This window comes from Larimichthys crocea, unplaced genomic scaffold, assembly GCF_000972845.2.
Source record: "Larimichthys crocea isolate SSNF unplaced genomic scaffold, L_crocea_2.0 scaffold269, whole genome shotgun sequence".
Taxonomy (NCBI): domain Eukaryota; kingdom Metazoa; phylum Chordata; class Actinopteri; family Sciaenidae; genus Larimichthys; species Larimichthys crocea.
This window is the reverse complement of record NW_020853550.1, coordinates 444049-471338: the sequence shown is the minus strand read 5'-3', so window position 1 is coordinate 471338 and position 27290 is coordinate 444049. Positions and strand designations below refer to the sequence as shown.

The following is a 27290-nucleotide window of genomic DNA, read 5'->3' as shown; positions in this document are numbered from 1 at the left end:
TTATATAAGTACAGTCTCACAGACCCAAACAGAAGCTACAGGAATTCAAAGATCTTCAGGAGGAAATATACCCTGACAAACTGACTGACAGGTACACAAAACAAGAAATGCCATTAAAAAAAGAGAGAGGTTATAAAGCATGCAGGAGAGTGCAGCTTGTGTACACACACACACACACACACACACACACACACACACACACACACACACACAGTACAGGAGCTTTCAGCATCAGGCCGCTGTCTCAGCTGACAGCTCAGTTGGCTGTCCAAAACACTCAGGGAGTCTTCAGGCCTCCTCAAGGTTAAAAGCAATGCATCGCTTCCATTAAAACACAGCTCTTCCCTCTCCCTCCTCCTCACCCTCTACCTCCTCACCCACCACTTCCCCTGGTTTTCAGATCTGTCTGGAACCAGACTGAGATCAGATTGAGTGATCACGCTAAGATTAACAGATTACAGTTGATGCTGAATAAGAAATGACATGAAGTTTAGTTTCTCTCCTCTTGCCCACTCCTCTATTCTACTCCTCCACCACTCCTTTATTAACTACTTTTCATCTCCTTTCCTTCCTTTTCTCCTCATCCCTTTTCTGCCGTACTCTCCTACTCTTCCTCTTCACTTCAGCTACTCCTATCCCCTCCTCATCTTCTCTTCGCATTTTCCTCCTCTTCTTCTCTCAACTCCCATCCCTCTCTCTTCCTCCCTTCTCCTCTCTTTGTCTTCTCTCCCTTTCTCACATTCCTCCTCTCCTTCTCTTCTCTCACTTGCCCTTCTTCTCTCTTGTCTCCTTTCATCTCCCTTTCTCCTCCTCTTCTTGAACCCTTATCTCATCTCCTCTTCTTTACTTCCCCTCCTCCTCTGCCTCCCTCTCTCCTCTTTGTTTTCCTTTTTTCCTCTCTTCTTCTTTTCTTAAACCCCCCTCTCCTATTCTCTCCTCCTCCTCTTTGTCCTCCTCTCCTCCACATCAGAGCAGAGTATGGTAATAGCAGGCAGTGTTTCTGCTTCAGTGCGACAGGAGAACAGTCGACCAAGATGACCCAGCCACCATTAGGACCCGTACACCTCAATTCTCTTTGCTTTGCTCTTCAAAGACGGGAAAAAAAGAAAAGGAGAAAGGAGGAGAGCAAAACGGAGTGGAGATAAATTAATAAAGACCCAATAAGAGAGAAAGATGCAAGAGGGTTTAAGGACGGTTGGCTTACTCATTCCATTTGGTAGAAAGAGAGAAAGTGTTTATGACCAGCTGTGAGTGTGTGTGTGACAGTGTGTGAACATGAACAAGCATCCATCCATCACAAACACATGCACTATGTATGTATGTTCTTCACAGCACTCTGAACATTGACACTGTGTGTGTGTGTGTGTGTGTGTGTGCGTGTGTGTGTGTGTGTGTGTGTGTGTGTGTGTGTGTGTGTGTGTGTGATGTACATTTACTGTATGTTAAGGCATGTTACATGTTTGTACTGCAGTGAAGTTTAACAATATCATAAGGTGACATCAGCCTTCTCTTGATAGTCACGGCTCTTCAAAAAATAAACCTTTTCAATCTGGACCTTATTGTCTCGTGTTTTTGTGTCAAAGTGAATAATGAGGACAAGTTCTGAGTCTAGTGCAGTATTGAGGGAGAGTGCTGCAGCCATGAGACAAGCCATGACATAATCATTGCAGGCAATTGTGTACAATCAAAATACGTGTAACTTTTCTGCAACTTTTCTGTTCCTTCACTTTTCGAAGGAGGAATCAGTCTGAAATCTCAGGAGAAGTGAGGAGACCTGTTGCAGGAAGTCAACATTGGATCGTAGAAATGCACCAGCCAGGAAAAGTTTGTTGTGGCTGTTGTTGTTGAGTACAGAACGAGACTTCTCCACAGAATGAATCAAGTAAATACAAGGTAGGTACAATGTTTCATTTCTCTGAAGGGTCCTTGTCTGCCAAAAACAAGTATATTTACGTGGAAGGTCAGAAAATAAGGTCCAGGTTAAAAAATACCAGAGTTACCCTTTAAGAGTGCAGCTCATAACCACAATTAGAAATGCATGTTAATGTTTGGGAAAGTTTAGTGCTACCGCACAACTTCAATAAAAGAGCTGAGCTATTGAAAAACTATTTAAATCAGTGATGCCCCACCATGCTACAGAGAGTTTTCCATTTTCCATTTACACTTCCAACTCCTTGACTTCTCACTGCCCTGTAAGAACATCACACTGTGTCCTGCTGACAGGACAGAATAACCAGCCAGGCAAAGTTTCCTCATTAATTGTAACTTTGTTTGGAAAAGAGACGAGAATTAACAGCTTTTTTATCATGTTTCTGGGTGAATCGTAGAAGGCTCCCATGATGCTCCTCTGGCAGAAGTACACAGAAAGTTGGCTTGTGAAGAAAACACAGTGGCTAACTGTCTCCACAGGACAACAGTGAGAGCTGACGAGGACCGCAGTACAGATGGGAGTGACTTAAAGAAAAAGGGACATGCTAAAACACCTTTAGTTGAAGGTACATTTTGGTTACTTGGGGTAGATAATTGTACTTTTAAATATCCATATAGCTATAAAGGCTAGACTACCATAGTTTTGTAGCCAAAAAGGTCTAATTCTACTCTGTAATGAAAAGCAGTTACTTACACATAAGACCAACAAGTGCCAAGTCAAGTAAATTAAAAAGTAAATCCAACTGGTTTATGAGAATTCGTGGAGGAGCACTGTGAATAGATGAGATTCTACATTTCTGTGCTAAACTTCAAAGCAGCAGTCAATTGGCTGTGGTTTGGGCCCTTTTAGTGTGGAAGCAAAGATTTGTGTGGTGGATTATCAGTGTGAGGAAAACCCATCACAGGGAGCTTTGCCTGGTCAGCGCTGCCCGCCTAAAGGATGTGAGCAGATGATTGCTGGAATCACAAATCTAATCTCACAGGCATTTTCTACAAAGATGAAGGTCCAGCTGAAGCCCACTGCACTCAGCCAGCAGAGACTGAGGCATCCACGCTCGCTGCAGGAATATTTTAGTAGAATGCTTTCCTCAGAGAAATGGGGCCTGGTCAACCATCAGCATATCCTCTAAGTCACGCTCAAACAGGGTGTGTATGTAGCAGCCAATCATTTCTTTCACATCCATGTAAAGGAGGGAAGGCTGAGCAACACCTTTCCAGAAATACTGCCTGTGGAGCCCATCTCATCTGTTTGCATAGGAGGTTAATTGATTTTGTGTACGGTGTAGATTTCTGTATTTTTCAGAATTTTTATGGTTGAACTGCAGACAAGTTTCCACACTGTGGACCAAAAAGTTTTGGTATATTCATATTTGAAACACAAAACCACATTAATTTAACAGCGTTGAGCTGATAACAGGTCCCAGCAGATTTCTGAAGTGCTCCTGGAATGCAGAGCTCTTGGGGGGAACATTCACATTTTGATGTGACCTCTATTAAAATAAAGAGAGTGAATAAAAATTTCCAACCAAAGGCTGCCATTCAAGCTGATCTGAATATAAATTCACAGAGAGCTAGCCTTAAAAATCAGACTGAATGCCATTTCACCTCATGGTAGCCATTCTTTATTTGGGAGAGGTTGTTATTTTAACCTAACCAATCATTAGCAAGTGATGTTAGTGATAGATTCATACAAACATGCCGCCCAAAGTGCTTCAAAGAGCAAAATGTAGAAACAGAAGATTAAATTAATGCGAAAGTAAAATCTGGCCATACAATGATAGCACGTAAATCCCGACCAGGGCGTTACGCTCCGCTCATACAAACCGTCTAGTTGTACCCTCGCCTCTCGCAAAGCGAGGTCACTCTAAACTCTTCGCTGTGGTCGTCCCCAAATGGTGGAATGACCTACCAACAGCTACTAGAACAGCAACATCCCTTTCTACCTTTAAAAAACTTGTAAAAACCTTTCTGTTTCGAGAATGCTTCCCTGCCTAACAAAACTAACAAAACTAACAACTACTCTGTGCTCCTTTACACCTTTCTCAGCTTATGTCCTCCTCTGTAAGTCGCTTTGGATAAAAGCGTCTGCTAAATGCAATGTAATGTAATGTCTGCTAAATGCAATGTAATGTAATAAAAGCCAAATAATAAAAAAAACAAACATAAAAAAAACAATCAGAATCTAAATAGGCAGATTTAGAGTAGCAGTTTTTTATTTCAGTAATGCTATGATCAGAGAAATATGGCGGACTAAATGTTGGACTACCTGACCGATCATAGCTTTCCATCTTTAACGACTTGCATAGTGTGACGTTTTATAGTTGTGTGACATAGATGTTGCCAGAGAAGAAAAAACTAATAATAATAACTCAAGCTGGTCTGTTCAGCATTCTTTCTGAGCGGTATTTCTGTATTTGTATCTCTTCTTTGGTCTCTACCAACTGTTAACACTAGCTAGTCATTATACATTTTGTCTGTCTACTCTTTGGTGGAGAGCAGCGATTGTTTTCATCATCAGAGCTCTTTTACTGAAAACAGCTGCCTGTTGCTGATGGAGATGAAGTTGATGAGAGCTGGGAGACAGAACAAAACAGTAAAGTTGTTGACACTACACACTAAAGCTGAGATGAACATCAGGTGTGTTTGTCACTCTAAGTGACTCCTACCACATTAAACATTTGTAAATATTAAAATGTGGATTAATGCAGCTGTTACAGACTGTAAGTGTGTTACTGTGTTATGAGGGAACTGCACCCCGGAACCTTTATTAATTAACCAGGGACCCCCAGGAATGCTTAGAGGTATACCCCGCCCTGTTGACATGTGCTGCTACCTGTGAGATGCTACCTGTATATGAGTGCTGTTGTAGACGTTAAGTAAAGTCCGTTAACCGTCCAAAGTGTGCGTGCATTATTAACCAACCGAGGTTATGACAGCAGCTTTAAGTGTTTCTTAGCCTGAATAACTGAACAGTACAATCAAATCTGTTCATTTACTTTACATGAAATTATCATTAATAGTGGCATAAATCGTTAAGGACACTAACTGGCATCATTAGAATTAACGCTGTTAATGGTAAGAGACTGAACAATTCATGGGCCGGTGTATATTTAATTAGATAACATTAAACATCCTCTTCATGTTGTCTGATGATACTGCATATAGTGTATATTTGCTGTTAATGGGTTCTACATATTTATAATGCTTCACTATGAATCTTAATGATAAAGTTTTCTTTGAACAAATTAAACCAAGTGTAACATGACCAAGTACTACAGTAAATTATGAATGAGGAAGCAGCTGTCTATTGACTGCTAATCAGACAGCATGTGACCTCAAACAGACACTCATCAATCAATCAGTGTGTAAAGAATGTGTTACCATTTATTGACTCGATCAGTTTATCTACAGGCAGAGATCTACCTGGTGACTGGGTTCAGTCATTCATCAGCAGCTGCCAATGCTGTGTGACATTATCAGTATGTATCGACCCCATCCTGTTGTGGCTGGACGCCGGGGTCACATAGAGGGTTCCATCCAGGGGACATGAAAGAGTTTAGGGGTCATCGTGGCCACAGAGAGTCCAGCTTCCCTCTTTCTGCTGGTGGGGAGGAATGGTTTGAAGTTCAGGACCCCTCTGATACAATCATTACCCTCCATCATGGCTCTCCACCTCCGCCTAGTCCAGGAAGAAAGACTAATCTATGAGATGTGTCAATAAAGGACCCCTGGCCCACTCATTGACTGTGTGGGGGAGAGTGTGTGTGTCCCTGCTGTCCCTACCAAACTGTAAACCCAGAAGCATATTCTGTCCAAATCTGCAGCTAAATGTCTTTCTTCAGTTGCTATAATACACACTAGTTCACATTTTATATCTGATTGTTAAACATAGAATATAATTACACACAATCTCCCACATTTGTCTGGGGGTGGTATACCCTCGTAAAGTAATCACACCTCAGAAATGAGGCACAAAGACGATGCTAATCCTGAAACCGAGCTAAGAGGCTGGACATAAAGCAGATAATTGTCAGAATCTTTCATTTAATGGCTGCTGCAAGTTGAATGAAAGAACATCAGCACATTAGAAGATATTGTTAATCCTCCCTGATAGCCACAGCAGAGCTCCTTTCTGCCTGCCTGCACTCTAAAAACGAATTCAGGGGGCCTTTAGTCATTACCTAAATATATATATTGTTCTGAAATAAAAAATCAAGTACTGAGATACTGTTAGACTTTTTACTTGTAATTGTTATTTTATTGAGTTTGGTTGACATACAAATTATGCCTGTTTATTCAATATACTATCATGACTTGTCTGAGTTTAAAATTTTCAGTTAATAAAAAAGTATTTAATTTTAAGGTCTGTCAATGTAAAATACAATTTGATGACGTGTAGGCGGCGCCCATTTTCATGCACACGCCCGGACATGTTCAAGGCCAGACCCAGGCCAGTGCTCTCTGTGACTGCAGCTGCACGTGGAAGTGCTCTTTAATAAGAGTTGGAAGGTAAGTAATTTTATGCTTAATTACACATATTTGCATTCGCTCAGGATTCTGTTGGTAGCCTACTGTTAGACAAAGCTGCAACATTGTCTTTCTTCGAATAACGGACGGGATGCTCCGGTTAGCTCGGTCCCGCGTTTGTGTGCACCGCAGTCCGGTTGTAGCTAGCTACACGACCGCCTTTTCCGCGAGTTATGGAGCTTTTAACACTACTGTGGTACAGACTATATCATTGTAATTTGTTTAAAATGTTTAAAAGATCGCTAACGTTGTTAGCCACGAGGCTAACGTTAATCGGGTTACTTGCTGCCATTCCAACATTTTATTCAAACGTCCCCGCACTCCGGCATTTTTGTTCGATATTTCAGGCTGGAATAAACTTTATTGGACAGTATGTATTTTGTACTTTTTGGGAATTCACTCTCGTCCATTCCGCATCCTGAAGACGACAAAGCACTGTACACACCGAGTTTAACCTGGTCCCCCCAAGGGCCCCCGCCGGCGGGGGCTGGCGTTTATAAATAATTAATCCTTCTCATTACGCCGACCAACAAGCACCAATATGTACATGTAATACACCAAAATGTCGACAAGAAACTCAGCTTCAAGTTTATATAAACCATTATTTGATTAACAAAACGTCATTTCAACCACAAGCAATAACATGAGCATATAGTGAAAACATAAATCGGTAACTTTCTGCATTTCCTTGATCATATTTCTCCAACAGCGTAATCTCCGTCAGTAAACAGGGTGCCGTTAGAAAGCTTCCGATCTACACAGAGGTACCAAGCTTGTCTATATAGGATGAACACTCTCTCCCCAGAATTTCCATGAACCGCCAACAAAAAACTTTTTTCTTTTTACTGATACGATAAATTATGTCTTAGCTCTGCTATTTTTCAATATAAACTTGTGTTTGAGCTCATAAAAACGCTGCAATCTGCTGCTTCTAAACCTTCTTCATCATTCTGATGTTATTTTTTATACAATTCACGCTGTTTATGAAGTCAGAGACCGGATTGTTTACGGAGTGTGAAGTCGCTCTGTGGATTGATACAATGTGGATACCTGTCCACAAATTGAAATAAGATAGATAAATACATGTAGAAATACAGAAATAACCTTTTTTCATTTCGAAAATTGACTTGTTTTTTCAGATTTAAATATTTATTTCTGGATTTATTTGTTTATTTATACTTATGTCTCTTTTGGTCCTTCATACTGGTGTGCCCTGCAGATCTGTGAAGAATTCAAGAGGATAACAACAGTTAGCCTTGAATCGACCTTTCTGGCCAAGCTTGACCAATGCACCCCGAAACTGATGGCCTTGACCCAATCAAAAGGAGGAGCTGCAGGACTGAAGATGAGGCACATTAAGGACATGCTTCTTGAGGTATAATGATGAATAGACCTTTATTTTAAATATGTTTCTCCCTCACTATTTCATGTCAATTGTAAAAATGGCTACTATGAACAAGTTCGCTCATTTTTTTTCTAATTTTCATGATTTGGGTTACACTTGCATCTGATTTATATTGAACACCTGATCTATTTTTTCCATGAATCAGGACAACACAGTTGAAAGGCGGAGAGAAGTTGCCATTCGCTATCTCATAGTTTACCTCGGAGAGAAGGAGGAAGAACTTTTCAAACAGTACAGTGTAAGTAATTGCGTATGCTTTTAATTTTTATTTTGTTTGAACTGCATGTCTCTGTAGCCTTCCTACGTGGAGATATGGCCGTTCCAATCCCATGCCTGAGCCTCCTGTGGGCTAGGTATTGAAGTACATGGTCACCTTGCATTCCCTTATGCACATCACCCTGAAGAGTTTGAGCCATGTATGTTATACACCATAAAACCTTTTCATTTCTTTGACAAGGACGTGGAGGAGCTCGACACAGACCTTCTGATGCAAGTGATGAAGATTGCCATCATCGGTGACCGTGCAACCATCGTAGTCGAGGGAACCAAAGTCCTGCAGAGGTTTGATGTCGCCAGATCCTGTGCTTTGCTGATGGGAGTAATATATGCTCTAAACCTTAGGATGACCTCTGTTCTGAGGGTGTTAGTGTGTTTTGAACCTGAATATTTAGTGCTGTCTTTTGATGGATGCTGTTCCTCCTCAAAAGCTTCTGAGTGTATGTTGCAATGTAGCCTACAGATGCTGCTGTTTTCTGCAGTTTCAACGATTCAGTGTTGTTGTAATTTTAATAAATGTTTCTGATTAATTTAAATATTACTGTCTGAATTTCTGTTCTTTTTGAGGGCCAGGAAAGAGTCCCTTAGCTGCTGTCTGTTTGCCAGGTTTTATTATAGGACAGGGCTCAACTTAACTCTTGCAGAGATTGACTTTATTAAGTTCATGTTACTTAAAAATGTATTTTACTGAGGCCTAAAAGCTAATTCACCATACTTAAAACATTATGTTGGATCAACTTAAATACTTGCATTCATGTTGACAGTTATTAAGTTCATGCTGCTTAGAAATGCTTTTTATTGTGGCCAAAAAGCCACTTGACCATACTCAAAAAATTGCGTTGAATTGATGTAATTCTGCCTGTTGGCTTAACTTAAAAATTCTAGTGGAAAACGTTAACATACTTTTTTTTGTTGATACAAAGTTTTATTTATTAGAGTGTGTCACTGAATTTAATTCCATAAACCCTCTGAAGTGATCGTGATAAATGTTGACATTTATCTTTTTTTTTTCTTGCATATAAAGTAACGTTTTATAAAATCAGAAAGTTTACTTGACATTTTTGTTTTTTTATCATAATTATTGATTGCAAAACCAGATGAAGAGGCCTTGTCTCTAATCTGGTGCCCATGAACCAGATCCAAATCTACAGATTGACATGAGATAATTAGGCTTCTATCACAGAGATATGCTTGTGAGAGTTTGCTATGAGGCTCTGAGATTAAGGTTCTGTGAGGACACACAAACACTAAACTTCTCGGTTTGGGGAAGTGTGAAATCTTGTGAGATGTTACCTCAAACTAATTTCAGTTGGTTTTAAAAAGCTGCAGACAAAAGTCTCAAATAATAAACTTCTCAGCTAGTTTGAGGCTGCAGGTGTTCAGTCATTACTGGTGCAACTTAAATCAGTGGTTCTTACTGTAACACACCAGGGGACCCCAGTATTGTACATTGTACATTCTATCTCGTCCTGCTCTGTGCACACCAAGTTATTTAAATCAGGTGTGTTCAACTAATCAGTACAGACAGGCAATTTTAATTAATTGAAAAATGTAGGATTTAGTTAATCAGGCGGATTAGGGGCCATATGTTGCATGTTTACCTTTTAAAAACAATGCAGAGCTTGATAACCAACCGGGAAAAAGAGAGCGACAACTGTTTTTCCCAGCTGGTTGAACCTCAGATTAGTATGTGGTTATTTTATCAATTGTCACCACTACAGCAAGCAAAATATAAATGATTATACCAGGTACCTTAAGGTGATACATAATCCTGAGGACTGTTTGTGAAGCAACCCTGAATTGATGAAAAATCAAAGAATGTGTAATTTCAGTATATATTTATCTATTTATTTATATATGCTTCCCAAATGAAGGGCTGCATGGTGCAATGGTTAGCACTGTCGCCTCATAGCAAGAAGGTTCCTGGTTTGTTGGATTATTGTGTGTGCCCATATAGCCAAATGCTAACCAAGGATTTGATTCGAGGTTTGATTCCAGCTCGGGGTTCTCTCTCTTTATGGTTGACCATAAAGTGAACATGTCAAAGAAATCCTTCAAAAAGTTGAATTGCTGCTACATGGTGATTCAGATATGTATTATAAATGAAACTTCATTTCAAGACAATAATAGCAGATACAAACATATGTTAATCATCTTTTTTTTTCTTTTCTACAATTGAAGGTTAAGGATGAATGCTGGATATACAGTATATAGAGGATATATTGTGTGTTTATAGATAGATTTTAACACTACAGCATGCTTTCTGTCAGTAATGTAAAATAAGAGTCACTTTCACATCTTCATCCACGGCCCTGAACTCTGAAAACGCCTTGTGTCCGAGCTTTTTCTGCTCCATCCCTCTGCAAATCTATCGCATACAATACTTGGAGCACCTCTACCTGAGGATGATTTACAGTTTGACAGTTTTTCTCTTGACTTTTTATTGTGTCAAGTGAAGAGCCCACACAGGTTTTGTCAAGTTGTAGTGTACGACTAATGTTCAAAGAGAGTTTCTTTTCTTTTGGTGATGGTGCTGTGTGTGCTTTGACATAGAGAGATCTGAGGCTCCTTCATCTGTGCTCCATAGAAACACAGACACGCTGGAATACACCACCCAGCAGCACTTACACATACACACTCGCTATCAAGCACATGCATGTGTGGACACACTGATGACACACACACACACATACACACACACACACACACACACACACACACACACACTGAGGAGTCCCTTAGGAACTGTTTTTGTAGTTGCATGTATAGCATTTTCATGTTCAGCCCACCAAGTATCAAGTATATCTGAACCAGTGTATTAAAAGGAATCACACTAACATCACTGTAAAGATCATGGTAATTTGGGAATAATAATATATCTGACCAAGCAACACAAACTTTATAGAACTTTCCACCAGAACTTTTTCTTCAAGACTGTAAATCATTTGGGACGCAGCATTTCATTTACCGGGCTGCTGCTTGTGTGTGTATGCTCTGGGAGACACTGACCATGTTACTGCTCACTGCGCTTGATGTGCACTGATAACGTGCATGAAGTAGTGATTTAATAATCTCTGCATGAAATTGAACACGTTCGGTTCGAGCGGCATGGCATTTGGGATGTGAAATGGCTTCAGAGCTGAAATTAGAAATGAGAAGTGAAAGTTGAATTTGATTAGACGAATGAGAAAATCACAGCAGTTACCTGGATCTGACTTGGAGAAGGTGTCCATGTCTAACAGGTTTCTGCAACAGAAGGAAAGAGAATGTTTGTTAGAGATTGGAAGGCAGTTCTTCTGTCTGTGACACCTCACTTTGTTTGGACACCGTCATATTTTATATACAGTATGAGTCATTCTAAAATGACTGTAACGCATCAGTCAGCCTTTCATTACCTTAAACTTAGACTTGTACTTATTACACCTTTCTGAACCACCAACCACTCGACCACAGTCACTTTCACCTATTCTCATATACTGCTGTACTGATGTGTGTGTCTTGCTATGAGTGCCAACTGGTCATTAGGAGTGGTACAATGATACTAAGCTCACACACACATTCACATCACAGCCATCAGAAGCAATTCAGGGTCTAGTATCTTGCTCAAAGACATTTTGACTTGACTGCAGGAGCCAGGAATCAAACCAACTTCCTGAGCCACAGGCACTCCGTTAAAATACATTACGGCAACACTACAGAAGTCATAAAAAAGTCAAAATGTTGCATCATTTGCGGCCAGTGTCTTTGGCTCTGGCTCTTCATGTTCATTTGTTAACAAATGTCATGATGTGAAGTGATGCCACGTTCATGTTCATGCAGTTCGAACCATAATTATGTGCAGGAAAACCTCCCAGTGGTGACAGTGAATTTTTAAAAAAAGATTCAGCTCATTCATTACATAACTTTTCTAATAATAAACAGATTTCAAATCATTTTGATACTACGCTGAATTGTAATCAGGTGAACAGTGTCTGTCATTCCTACTCTGTGCCCCCTACACCTGTTTCACCGGTTTCACTAATTTTGGTGAAAAAGGATCATATTTTATGGAGAAAATATGCTCCACATCAGCTCTTCAATTCAGTCAATTATGTCATTTTTCAGTGCAAAGTTGACATTGTTTGAGATGTCTGGAGCCTCTGAAATCCCTGGCTACTCCAGTCTGCATGTTAAAATGTCCTTGGATAATATACCGAACCCCACAAAAAGCTGTATCCTCTGCATTAGAGTGTGTGTGAATGGTTAGCCCCTTCTGATAAGCTTCTGATTGACATCATTCAAGGCAGCCTGTGCTGCTAGTGTATGAATGCGTGTGTATATGGGTGAATGTGATGTGTAGTGTAAAAGTGTCTTAAGTGGTAAGAAGACTAGAAAGGTGCTATATAAGTACAGTCCATTTGCCATTATGGTGGCCACTTTGACAAGGAAGGTGGTTTTCTTGCCGGGTTCGGCACAACAAGCTGAGTCAACTAATACTACACTTTGCCATCACCGTGTCCTTATAACATTCAATGACATCCTTATGACCAGTCTGAAATGTGCCAATGCACCTGAGGTCAAGAGAATTATAAAAGACAATTACAATGATCTCATGACAGTCAATGTCAAAAACCAACCACATATGACAGTAATGAAATGTTAAGAAATCTAAATAATTTGATATATATATTTGATATGGTGAGTTTGTGGCAGGTCTTTGTCAATGTACATTTATAAAGACTACTTCATGTTCATGACATCATGTTATGTCAGTCTTATGTACACACCGCTGACTTAACCATTCATGCTGTACTCGTCACTTTCAGAATAAAGCAAAGTGCTTCATTATGTAAAATAATATATATATATATAATAATTCTAATAATTGACAGTCAACATGCATTTAATCTAAGCTTCACAAACAGGACAACATTGCAAAGAGTTCATGTATTTGTTTATGGATGGTGGCCAACAGCTTTGTGACTAAAAAAAGAAGCTCCCACTGAAAGCTATGCAGCTCTTCCGCCTGCAAGAACACCTTCCAGTCATTTCCTTCCCTCTGAGCAATAAAACACTACACACTCAGTCAGTCCTGTGTGTAATTAGTGTAGTGTGGGAACAGTTTGTGCATATTTCTGTTTATTTGTGTCGGTGGATTTTCTCCAGTCAGCACAAGCAGCGACAAATAGAAAAACGTGAGTTATGGTGCAAACTCTGGTCAATAATATTAGAGTTGACACATGAGGATTTCATGTTTCCATTTTGTGGCTGCATCAGGGGAAATGAATCATACACACATACACAAAGAGCATCATAACATCAAATCACTGCCAGGATTAGAAATCAATTTCCTTCTAACAACTTGACACATTAGTGAGAATTGACTGCGATAACAAAATGTGTTCAATAAAGAGGCAAGGAGCAGTAACTGACAGATGGAAAGGCTTCTCTCGAGAGGGCTGTCAGGGTGATGAGGAGCGAGTCAGAGCGACCGTGGGGAGCAGCACAGTGTGTGTCCTCGCATGCTCATGCTGGTCTGTTCGTGTCGACATACATGTTCATGTTCATGCGTGGGGCTTGGAAAAGTTTCCCCTCCTCTGCTGTGTGACAGCTTACAGTGTTAAAACCCAGACGTGTAAGAGCCATATGGGTCCCACACATTAAGAAATTCTTTCTTAACAGTTTTCACTTTTACCCAACAGTGATGAGACTGGAACTTTCAGATTCTGTCTGATCAAAATCGCAACATTATTACTGTTATTACTCTACACGTGACAAACTGTTGAGCAAAATAACCCAGTCGACATACGGCTATGTCAGGAGGTTATATATATATATAAACATTTAAAAAGCTATTTAATATTGCTTTTATTTCTGCCTTTTATAACAGCCTTTAATGAACATCATTTCCCACAAGCCCAAGACAGTCTATGGCTAAATGTCACTAGCTTGACAGACTAGCCAGTTGAGTGGGGAGCTCTGAGAATAGACTTGTCAATCTCCATCGTCCAGACATAGCTGTGACAATAGCACACCTTCTGTCTTTTTAAGGTGATCCCAAAAGAACAGAAAGAGGTGGAGATAAGGATAAATAGGAGTAAGAGAAAAACAGAACCCCTAAGTTAAAAACTTCATGGGAGCTATAGTTTTTTGTATGCTAACAAATTAATTGAATTGTAAAAAGAAAAAAATCACAGTACTTTGAAATCTAATATAAAGTGTAGTAGTAGATACTCATTCCTCTCACGATATGGGTAAACTAAGAGTAAACCAGAGGAACATCTTCAATCTTTTCAGAAAAAAAATCAATAAAACAAACCCTCCATGAGAATTTGCATCTATAATATAATTGATATAATTTGCATGTATTACAGAAGCTAGCTGAGCAGATAACTAAGAAGCAACAAAACTGTGGTACTTAATGAATTCTTACATTGTTTATCATAAAACCTACATTGCAACAAACATACATGGACACAAATCAACATAAAACAGCAATAAACAATAACTACATTTTACAGTACTGCATGTTACTGATCAATGATGGAACTATAGTTAAACAATTAACAAGCATGTTTTAATTGAACACAGTGTGGAACTGATGGTAGAAACAGGGATAAATAAAGTGTTCTCACCCACTTTGTCACGTTGGACAGATCAAGTCGTGCTCATGTTTAAAGATAATGCATTTGCTTCATTCACAACTAAACTTTCTCTTTATTTCTTAAAACCTGATACAGAACTTCCATTAGAAAACTGCAGACGAAGGCCTAAACAGATGTGTCGTAATTACATCATCAGGTGATTAGTGTTAAATACAGATACAGTACATAAATAGTCATCATCTACATCTTTTAGTTATCAATTAGTTTTACTTCATGCAGGCATCATGTAGCTGTTTATTAGTGCATTATTGCTGTTATAAATAGCCTTAAAGATGTGAGCGTGTGTCCCTGTGTGTCAGACTATGGCTGCTACACCTGCAGGGAACTGAAGACATTTCCTAAAGGGATTTGCTGTCAAGTCTGTTTCCTTTCTTTAACATGCTTAATCACATCATTCCTTTCGCTTTCATTTACGATTTATCTCACATGATGTGTTTTACACAGTATGCTGGAGCCGGCTGGTGACTGGGTATATAAAGTGAAAGTTGAAATCATAACACACCAGTGGAATATATGAAATCTTAACATAAGAAGCAACTGGTGTTAGTCTGTAAACATCAACAGCACCATACCCTGAGAATAAACTGAATGCTGAGGCTCAAATGTCTGTTTTTCTGCAAATGTTTCCTCTCTAAATTGCCCTGGAATTCTCTTTGGGTAAACATGTGTATTGAGGCATTTATGCAATAAGGCAACAACTCCCACGTCTATAAAAATGAGGGGCAATGAACTGCTAGAGAAACATGCTGCTTTTCTGTAGAAATACCAAAACAGATTTATACACTGCTGTCATTCATCAGACAGCAATGAAGGGTTTTGTTTTGTGCTGCACTTTTACTCCTCAGCTCAGAATCTGCTTCGTCTCTGAAGCTCAACTTCTGTAAGAGACTGATGTCATTTAGGTGACAAAGATCTTTGCTTGTAATGTGGCCTTGGGCTTGAGACCTTCGGGATATGACATGGGGGAAGTTGGGTATCCAATCAGAGCCCCCCCCCCTGCTGTGATTGACATTCTCCCACTGAGAAGTCCTGGCTCCCTGTGCTCACTGACCTACCTGGCATTTCACTCTGAAAGCACCACAATGTCACTTTTTAGCATCAGAGTGTGGAAGGTCACAGTGGCAATGTAGTTCTTAAATGCCTTCAAAGCACCACGATGGAGCACTAAACTTTTAACACTCAGTTCAATTACCTCATTAAAAATGATTCAAATTAAATCATTGGATGTTAATATGCAAAGATGTGTATATGAGTCATATCTCAGTTGAATGTGAACACACAGATATCATTTGACACATATTGTTAGACTCAGTGTTCCAAGAATATCATTCTGAGGATAGCCTAACTCCACAACCTTCCTACGAATTATCCTATTTTTTAGTTTTCTGCAGTATCAAAGTCATTCAGTGTTAGATATACACCTATAGGTTCATTGGAAACAGGAAGTGCTCATGACTAATGACAATTTTAATGGCGCCAATTAGGCTATGATTTTGATATGATTTGGCAAAAACAAATGTCAATTAATTAATCTTTCTATAAACCAGCAGCCATTTGGGCACAAGATGGTTGGGTCAATGCAGGTGTTGTCAGTGACACTAATTAAGGTTCCAATCCATTCAGGTCAAAATGGTTGCTGTGTCTTCACACGTCTTCATGTTTTGTTCTGTCTGTATTGTAAGTTGTATTCAGTTTACTGTGCTAGAAGACAATGAAAACCACACGTCATTCACAAACTAGACAGTGAAATAAACGGTGAATCTTTTAAATGACGCAAAATGCAGGTTTGATTCCACTGTATACTTTTTCACGATTTTTAGCCTGTATTTGTTTACACCATTAAACCTGTGCCAAATTACCTATTAGCAGTTACTGTTTGGCCATTGAATGTACAGACAACTAACCCTGGATGACTTTGATAGTGAAGAAAGCTAAAGAAAAAGTTCTTCAGACTGATGTTCTCTTAGTTAAAATGCGAGGACATCTTGTCTCACTGTATTTACAGCAGTAGAGTGGAAATAACCCAATCCATGTGTGACAGCTCACGCAGAGGACTTCAAAGCTTAATCAGGTACTCGGGTTGTTTTTCTTGTCCTTTGTTCTGCTGTCTCTGTAAATTAATGTGTCATTCGCTCTGGGAAAACTGCATTTCTTCTGCTGAAATTGAAACATTTTTTTTTACTCAAGCAGACACATAATCACCTCTTCTTAGCACCACCTACAGCAAATCACTGTCTCTTTGCCTTAATTCACATTTGTATGTACCCTGTATGCATACGTGACACCTCTATATTTCATTTTTGTCTATCTAAACACACATTAATGTATCTAGCATAGTGTAGCCCCTTCCCCAGAGCTCACCAAGTATCTGTAAGACATGTTCACCTGTCATAGCAGGACAGGGACAACTGCAACTAGAGTTGTTCTGATTCCGATACCAGTATCAGAAGTTGCTTCGATACTGCTGGCATTGGTTTTGGCGCCTACTGGAGTCCAGGCACCGATCCGATACCACGTCATTTTTTAAATTAGTAATCTATTTACTGGTTAGCTCCGTTAAGCTGCCTGCTATGTTAGACAAACGAGTTGACGCAAGGCTTGGAGCTAAGCTAACTAGCAGCTAACCAGCAGTAGCATATCATGTTGGTGGTGTGGCAGTATTTCACGCTGGATGCTCCCACCAGTAAGACTGCGACACGCAACATATGCAAAGAAAGAAATCTCGAGGGGTGTCACGACTGTTGCTAATTTTAACACCAGCAACTTGATTAAACACTTGAAGATGCCTTTTTATTTAAAAATATTGTGGCTGAACTTTAATTTAAAAAAAAAAAAATTATTCCTATATTTATTTAGTCAAATTACATTTGCACTACTGTTTTTTTATACTGTTCTATTTAAAAATAAATGGCTTAAATGTATTGTATTTATTCATGTTTTACAAAGGGTTTAACCTGAGCCAGGCCTTACCACAATGATAATTATATCACAGTCATGCAGGCGTAGTATGATTTTTTTTAAATAACATACTGGTGTCGGATCGGTACTCGGTATCGGCCAATACCCACAGCACAAGTATCCGAATCGGTATCAGGAGGGAAAAAATGGGATCGGAACATCTCTAGCGGCAACCTCCGTTGTTGTGAAGTGAAGCCAACACTGAAGTGCCAAAGTGCTGTATCTCACAGGTGGTTTGTTTGAACAGCCAGGCTTCATTCAGCCTGCCTCAGCTCCACCCAGTCTCCATCGCTTTGCCTATTTTGGGGTTCTGGGAGCCGGCAGAGGCAGGACTGCCAAGATGGAGGCAGCCGGAGCCACAACAATGAGCTTCACAACGGCTCTTCAAAATCCTGTGTGGACACAGGATTTTTATATAGTCTGTGCATATGTTATGACATTAAAATGTCTGCCATAAAACAGGCGTTCAAGGTCTGTGCAAAAAGCAGTGTGACTGCATTTCTCTCAGTTATATGGAGCATTGTCCTCCCTCGTGCTTTAAGCAACCTTGTATTGTACACTGTACACTACCTGCCCAGCACCAAACAGCAGACCAAGTTAACAACTGGTGAGCATAGTGAAGCATTTAGTGGTTAAAGAGACAGATTTTTTTTTCTCAGGAGTTGGTGGAGGCCCAGAAAAACTACAAGACGAGTGAAAATTAAACTTATCTTCTTCATCAGTGGCCAGAAACACAACTTGTAATTAAGGCTAATATTACTCTGTGTCTGCTGGAAGACAACTGATGGCTAACATGTTAAAAACAAAACAAAGAATTTAGTTTTAAATTAATGTATCTAGGGTCTCAGGCTGAGACTGCGTACCATACACTAAGGTTCAGTCCTTATGGCAGCGACCCAGGTTTGATTCCAGCCAAGGCTCTTTTCTCTTTTCTCTCTCTCTCTCTCTCTCTCTCTCTCTCTCTGTAATTAAAGCTGAATTTCTAAATGAATTCAATCACTTATTCAATAATTTACAGCTATCAGCTTCCCAGATATGTGTGTCTAACTGACTTCACTAATTTCACTTCAACAACATACTGTCATGAATAGAATCACTTAAGCAGCCCTAAAATCATAAAGTACATTCCCAAAATCCCATTTTTGTCCAGGCATTAGACAGCTGAAGTATTTCCATACATCTGACATCCCACTAGTCAGGCATGGATGGTGGACGTGTATTGGGGTTAATAGGTGCTTTACTTGCACAAGAGGGGAGGTCATTTATTTCTTACTGTCTCATTTAAACAATCCTGTGCCAGCGGTAATGATTGCAGACTGCACGGTGGCTGCCATGCTCAGCTTGTCTAATAGGATCTAGAGGAGCAGCGTTTTGGTGGCAGGCAGGCAGGCAGGCTGCCACTTATGTAAGACAGAAGAAAAACACAGCTCGCTTCCACACTATCTAAGCCACATACACTGACACATCATCTGATAGAGCAGTTTATACATAGACACATCATGCTCACACTCTTTTCAAACCTAGTCTGGAGCCTTCACACTGTCACTGACAAATCATCCAATCAGATTTGTGTTTTTACACTGCAGAATCTTTTTCTGTCATTACTGATCTATTCTTTGGCAAAAAACACTCTCTGACAGCTGTGGACACAGCAACAAGTAAACACATCATCACATCGTCTGCTTGATCAGTGCGCTGATGAAGGCTGTCTTACCTTACAGTACGTGAAGCCAGGACACTAAGAAATCGTTCTTCAACTGTAAACAGAACTACATGTTCCTGGAACTTTCTATAGCACTGAATACCTGAAGTTGCTTCTTTAACATTTACATAATTAATCATTTGCAACTAGAAAAATATTTTGAAGGAACCGTAATGCTGCCTGGACCACAGTTATATCTCCTTATTAAGAAAGTGTTGTTAAGTAAAGGTAAAGGTCAATGTGTGTCAGATTTATTGACAGAATAAGGTGTTCATTGGATTAGGGGTATTGACATTGATGCTTACATTGAAGCTTATTATTATTATAAAAATGATTCACTGCACACTGAATGCACTTTTCCAATGAACAAAGTGCAACATTTCTTTGTAGAGAACAATGAATGTTCAGATTACTAGCCTAAACAAGAGCACAAAGTGTTAACTATTCTTCTGTCCTTCAGTTAGAACAACAGTTCTCAGCCTCATTCCTACACACTTTGAAGTTCACAACATTCTCATTCGCAGCTGTGGCTCCAAAGGGATCCAGTTGCTTAAAGCTAGCTGCAGACTCTGTGGTGTCACAGCTCTGTACTTTGTATGCCCACCAGACACATGACTTCTATGTAATTGGGGGAAACAATTATGATTATATAAAGGTCATATTCAGTTTAGATTTTAAGATCTATTCAGCTGCACAAAATGGAGCAGTGATTAGTGCTTTAAAAAACAAACAGCTGATGCAGGGTTTGACAGTAACTGTTGCCTGGTTGCCATTGGCAACCATTTTGAGGATTGTTCTGGTTTGTTCTTGGCCTTTGCCTCCAGTGGCAACCACTTTTTAGCATAAGAAATTTGGACAGCACACAGCAAAATAAGTAGATAAATACACATCCGGAATACACAGATGTATATTTCTTGATGTGTTAGTGAAATTTAAATATTGAACCAGACGCTGTGTGTGTGTTGGTGTGTTTACTTGCACACACACAGGCATCTGTTTTAGAGACACTGGTGAAGCAAATGGAGTTGTTTGCCTGTGGGGTGAAAAGTTTAACTGACATGACAGCAGCTGTATGCTGGTATTTTATAACCATGGTGGACATGTTAACTGAAAACACTTAGGATTCAAATTCTATGAAGCTCACTATAAGTGGACTAAAAATGACAACCATACTTTGAGTTTCAGCAACCAAAGCTTGATGCCTGTTTGCCCTTCTGACGGAAACATGCTTTTCAGACTAAGCAGTGAGACTGGGGACCTGCTTTCACTACTTCTTTATTGTATTCACTGCAGTGTAGTGATGCTAGAGGGGTTGTACACATGAAAAGAAGAGAGACACTTTGTTTACAATATGAAATTTTAGAACTTTGGTCTCCCAGTATGAAAATAGACAAATGTATCCCCCTATATCCACTGAACCACAAAAATCAAATTTTCTGTATTTTCTGATGTACATCCAAGAGATTTAAGGTGTTTTCAATAACAGCACGTCAAGAAGAAGATGAGTTATGTTGTGGTGTCAGAACTGGGACAGGAAAGGTACTGTAAGCCAAACTTCATGGAGTGAAGGAGGATGGGCAGATGTTTGTACAGATGTAACCCTCGCTGTTTTCTTGACTGTTTTAGATTTAAAATTTAAATACACTTAAATACACACGTTAGTCTCCCCATACCTACACCTATCACACCAACTACAGACCACAATAGGACTTATTAGGTCACCAAATTTCTACCACTAGAAAAGATTTTGGGTTTTCATCATAAAAGAGAAAATCTATTCCAAATCCTCAAAGTTAGAAACAATATTTAACTCAATTATAGCACTGCTGAGCCCCAGTGGGGGATTTCCTCCAGGTTTCTAGCTGTGATCTACAAAGCAGAGTGGTCAGCTGCCTGCCTGTCCTCACATTAATGTACTCATTCTGTGCATGGACGTGTTTCTCATTTGCCTTTTTCACTCGTGTCTTATCCAGTCGAACAGAAACCTCTGTGTCAAGCCTCTTAACCTGAATGGGGAAAGCAATCCACCTCATTACCACCTGCAGTGGCACTGAAGCTACAGCACGACATCCAGGCTGTTTGAGGGTGAAACCCTTAATGAAAAAAGAGACTGGAGAGAATAGATCAATGGGGACATTGAGTGTGTTGAGACAGACTGATTTATTTTTGCTTCAGGCAAATCCTCACATTACAAAACACACAGACTTCTACAGGATCTAAAAAGTGAGTGGAAGCAGTGAAGTCAGAGACAAGGAGAGCCTTTTAGAAATAAAGTCACATAGTCACCTTCAGACAACCTCTCCTGACAATCCACAGACACTCCCGCAATAATGAGACAGTGTGGCTACATAAAAACTCTTTTAAATCATCCAAATGTCAAGTATTCGTCAGAGCACATCAGACTTGTCCTCTCACACAGGGAAGGATGAAAGAACCTGAGTTCGAGGATGGTGATGGTGTAGCAGCTCAGATCAGAGTTTGGCTTGTTGGGAGAGGCAGCAGAGAGGAAGATCACCACGACACAACAGCACTACATCAGAGTTAGACTCCACCGTGAGACTGATGTCTGATGTTTGTTTCATGTAACAGGCTCAGCTGGTGATATACAACATCTTGAATCATCTTCAGTGCCATTGGAGAACTCTGTGTCTACTTATATGTCACATTCACAACAAACTCATCTTCAACTGAGGCTAACATTTGATCAGGAATCTCACTGCAAAAGGAGTCAATAAACTGTGTGCTGCCTCCAGTGACAGCAGATAAAAACAACTTAATTTCATCTAAATGAGTCTGTTCCAGGGTCCTGCCGCTCTGCTCATTTCTGTTTGTACATCCTCGATTCCTTTCCTAGCGTCTCCATCCCTCCAACGTAAGACAGATCATAATCAGAGGAGGAATGGAAGAGACACACATCGAGAGGAGTTGAGAAAAAAGAGACATCATTTTAAAAAAACGTCAGTTAAATATAACGTGTGGCATAATCTGCCCATCATAGGTGCCTAAAAGACTTAGAAATAATATTAGTAAACCTGTGCATCCTCACTCACAGCTCCTCTGGCAAGCCTCCCCTCTCCTCCAGATGCATTTTAGGAATAGAGACATCCTTTAAGATGGCTCGCTGAGATTGATTTCCAGGTCACAGGCAGGTGGACAAACAGAGAGGAGATGAGTATCATGCTGGCTGACTGTCTATTATGTCTATTATTCTAAACAAACTCTGGGACCTGTGTTATTAAAATATACACTGTTGCCCAGTTAAAATAATTTTATTTTTCCAAAAAATACCTGGCCTCAATTTTCACCAGTTAGTTGCTATCACTGTCTGCTGTGTGGTGGACAGGTGTACTGTGGGTTTGTGAGCATTATCACTGACAACAGCTGTGTGCTGCTGCTGCTGCTGCTGCTGGTTAAGACACTGAAACGCTCTGTAGGGTGTTAATTCTCTATATGCAACTAGTGGTGGGTGGATCGATCCAAATATCAATAGTATCGATACCAAGTCGGTGTCGGATCGATACTAGCCCCGTGAGATTGATTCTTTACTTTAAGTTCCTCTCTTGTTTCCAATGCTGCAGTTTCAGCAAAGAGGAAACAGCCAGGTCGCCGGACTCGCCGCTCCTGTGTCAGCGCAGAGCAGGCACACTTTGCTCCCCCTCCCCCCTCTTGTGTTCAAATGTTGTGCCGCCACATGACTCACGTGACGTGACACACGCAAAGCAAACGAACAAGGGCAGTTAATTAGTCACAGGCGAAGTGCATTGAAAGCCAAAAATGTTAATTTGATACTGTTTTTGAACAAAAACCTGTAACCAAAGTTAATTTGATACTGTTTTTGAACAAAAACCTGTAACCAAAACTCCGACTAACTAAAGGCTTTGGGGGTTGTTAAGTTGTTTTTTTGTTTTTATTTATATTTTCACCAGTTGTTGTTTTTGTTGTTGAGAATTTTAATAAAATTTTTGTGTTATAGTTTCTCAACAGTACTTGTTTGTTTTAATTTGTTTGCAAGTACTTTTTATTTAAGATTTTTCCAGAAAAAAAATTGATAAATTCTGTCCTGGGTTTTAACTATTTAATAATAAAAAGGGAAACATCACAAAAAACACTTCAGTTCATAAAAATTAATTAAAATTTAGCAATTCAATGACAATTCCACCTTATTTATTGAAAGGTATCGGCATCAGTATTGGCGATACTGGCCAGTATTTACTTGGTATCGGATCAATACCACGCCACAAAGTCAGTTGATCCATTATAAAAGTAAATCTTGATTAGTTCTGGAGTCATAATAGTAGCCTACAAGTGAGAGACCCAATAGAGAAGCCTCACATTTGACAGGTTCATTTTAATGCTATATATCATATTTCAAATCTCGCCATCTTTTGAAATAGAGGATTTGTAATAATCAGTATTTAATCATTCACTCAGACAAGATTATCTCCAGCTTATCCAACAGGGTGTAAACATACGGGAACAATGAAATCCATCAAAAGAACAATAACTGTAGAACGTGTGGAACTCTCTCTCACCAGCCTGGAAGAAACCCATTTTGATGTGTTGATCCATCTATTATCTGTAACATCTGTAACTCCCTGTATCTTATCAGGGTCATGGCGGGGCTGGAGCCTATCCCAGCTGACAGCTGGCTGTGTGAGAGGTACCCTGCCTCTCTGGACAAGTCGCCAGTTCATCACAGGACACATAGAGACAAACAACCATTCACACTCACATTCACTCCTACAGCCAATTTAGAGTTACAAATGAACCTGTTAAGTGCATGTTTAGTAGCCGGAGAGAACCCACGCAGATACGAGGAGAACGTGCAGACTCCACACAGTTAGAACCAGCAACCTCCCTGCTGTCAGGCCACCGTGCCAACCACAGTGGGCCGGAGCCTATCCCAGCTTTCAACTAATGTTCAAAAGAAAAATTCTGAAAGGAATGCAGCCATCATGTTTGGTCTGTCCTGTCAGGTCATTTGGACTGACCCATAATATCAGTCTACTGATTTTATGGAGGTTCCTCACAGCTTCAGTTTCACAGCTAAGTCATCCTTCAAACACCCGGACTCCTTCTCCTGATTCTTTCTCTCTCTGTGTAGCTCCTGCTGATGTCTGGTTGATCTGCAGCAAGGATCCTTCTTGGGTCCACTGAGCCAACCCCATTCTGTCAGGGAAATGCAACAGCTCCTCTCTAACCCCTCCAGACTGGCGGGGCATGGGGACAATGAGGACCAGGGACAGCTTGTCACAATCTGTAGCTTCAGGCTCTCTATAGACATGATCCAGAACATGGAAATGCTTTTGTCTAAGGCGACGCATTGCCAGTGCCAGGTCTACTGCCAGGGGGCCATGGTGGTGGCACCACTGGTACTCATTTTATATTTGATACTTGAAGGGCCAGTGTGTAAGATTAAGTGGCATCTGGCTGTGTAGTTACTGATTGTATCCCCACCGTGTGGTTTGACCATTCTGTACTACTATAGAAGCATCGTGGTTCAATATGATGGACTCTGTGGAAGAGGATCCACGTCTGTAGATATAAAAGACTCATTCTGAGGCAACAAAAACATGACATGGGCACTAAATATAATGCATGCAGAACATAACATTAAAGGTGCAAGCTACAGTGAAACCAGCCAAAAACCAAAACAAAGAACCAAAATACTCAAAGACTCCACAGTGATGCTGCATAATGAGTCAATGAGTGATGTCATCTACTTTTGAATTTGAATCATAAGAAATATATATTTAAAAAAAAAAGAGTTCAGCTTTAAAACTGTTGAACACAGAGTTCAAACTAAAATCCTAAAACAAAAATGTGTGTAGATTTTGTACAAGAATAATACACACCAAGTCTGACGCAACCTGTGCTCTCGACACAATGAACAAACTTTGCTTTTGATGCTCCGTAACAAAAGCAAAAGGACTGGTTGACCAAGACAATGAGCTTCACTGGCTGGAAGATCAGAGTGATGACTTCATTCATGCACAAAGTAAAATGTGGACAGAAGCTGTGAAATCATCATCTAATCTGGTCACATAGATAAATTATCATTTGTTTTTGTTTTTTTGCCTTTTTACTTTATAACAGGAAATGAGCCACCGCCATACAGTCTTCATCAGCTCCCTTTGCTTCACCTCTATTACTCCCTCACATGTCTATGACACACACACACACACACACACACACACACACACACACACATATTTAATTCCTTTATGTTTATTTATCAAATCTGCATATTTATGTGGGGTTGCTTTTTATTTATAAACTTATTTCTTTTGCTTGTTTTTGTTGCTGACCATCACAGTTTGTTCGGAACAAGCGGTGTGTGCTGCTGAGAGTCTGCTTATGAAATGTTGCCTTTTGTTTGTTGCCGTTTCCTTCCCTTCCTCTTCAGGCCTTTTTAAAATAACCATCCTTCAGTCCAGAAGCAGTCTCTGTCTTATCATTGTCAGTTGGCACATTTAATATCCACGCATTCATGTGATCTCAGAGTTGCGCTCTCCGGAGCTCTCCAAGGCACTCAGAATAAATCCTCCCCCCTCCCCTCTCGCTACCCCACGCACTTCTACACCCACAGCACATGCAAATTCCTCCTTGGAAAGAAAGAGTTGCTCCGTGCACGTAAAAGCCACACAGCACTGACAGAAAACACGAGGAAAAGTCATAAAGGGCACAGAAAACGACACCAAACTGCGCACAAGAATATGAGAGCGCGTTCAGAAAACACAGCATGACACAACTGACTGTAATCATCTAAAAATATGTAAATGTGTGAAGGCAGGAAAATGAACAGGTGAGTGATGAGGAGACATGTTGCGGTGCTTACCTGCAGGACACGGTGACTTCAATCTTTGTCGCAGGTACAGTGGAGTTGAGTGGGTCGAAATCCCCGATTGTCGCCATGACTGAGGTTTTATTTTATTTTATTTTAATCAATTCTTCTGAATCCCGTAAGTTTTCACTCAGATCACACCTCGAATTTCCGCGTGGCTATACTGTGCTTGTTCCATCCACCCGAGACTGAGACACGGAGTGAAGCGGCGGGGCTCCGGTTGTAGTAGTTGTTGCTGCTGACGGTCGCTGGAGCGCAGCTGAGGGTTAGAAGGCATACCTGAGGATGAGGCTTCCATTCATGGCGAGAGAGAGAGAGAGAGAGAGAGAGAGAGAGAGAGAGAGAGAGAGAGAGAGAGAGAGAGAGAGAGTCGCGGATCCAGGAGCTCCGCTTCTCCTCATTTCTCTCCATCCATCGCCAGGTGGAGGCAGAGACCTCCACAAGTTCTTCTGCTGCGCTTAGGTCCAGCTTGTGGTGTGGTGGGTGGTGATTAGTGCCACAAAGGAGCAGATGGAGCCCCGCTTAACCTGTTTGCTACAAGTAGATTTTTTGGGGAAAAAAATGTAATATTATCTCCATTATTTTTTTAAATAATGTATTTTTTTGGTTGTGTGAGAGGTGCTTGTTTTCCTCCTCAAGTCAGTAGGAAAAATACAATAAAGGTAGTTGTGAAGGTATGTGAGCATAATAGTTGACTTGACTTGAGTTGACTTATAACGTCTTATAACGTAGTGGTGTTGTTGTTGACTGCAACCTCCACCTCACCCGCACAGATGTATAATTCTTCTGGAAGCTGCTCAGAGGTGCATGAAGCTCAAAGAAGTCTGATTTCCGGTCATGAAATCACTCGGATCTTTCACATTGCGTGATCCGACTTCTGCTAACTTAAATCGGGAAAGATGCACTCTTCAAGACTTTCTAAATGTCATCAGACTAAAAGAATCAAATTCTGAGTCATTTTGCAGGGTTCAGACATTTAAATCATGTATTCACCATTTTATGTGA

At 40.2% G+C, this 27290-nt stretch overlaps 1 protein-coding gene and 1 long non-coding RNA gene across 2 annotated transcripts in view; one reads left to right on the top strand and one right to left on the bottom strand.

Moving 5' to 3' along the window:
- LOC104932230 (copine-9) overlaps window positions 1-26762 on the bottom strand; it is a 144433-nt gene extending 117671 nt beyond the window's left edge. The window contains exons 1-2 of the mRNA XM_019269199.2: window positions 26280-26762; window positions 11343-11383 (exon numbers count right to left, since the gene is read on the bottom strand). Of these exons, the coding sequence (XP_019124744.1) occupies window positions 11343-11383; window positions 26280-26356 (118 nt within the window). The 5' untranslated portion in view covers window positions 26357-26762. The remainder of the gene's footprint in view (window positions 1-11342; window positions 11384-26279) is intronic.
- Window positions 6310-9016, top strand: LOC109140881 (uncharacterized). Its single transcript, XR_002042594.2, has 4 exons — window positions 6310-6438; window positions 7676-7831; window positions 8007-8099; window positions 8319-9016. It is a non-coding gene; the product is annotated as an uncharacterized LOC109140881 (long non-coding RNA).
- Window positions 26763-27290: the final 528 nt, after the last annotated feature.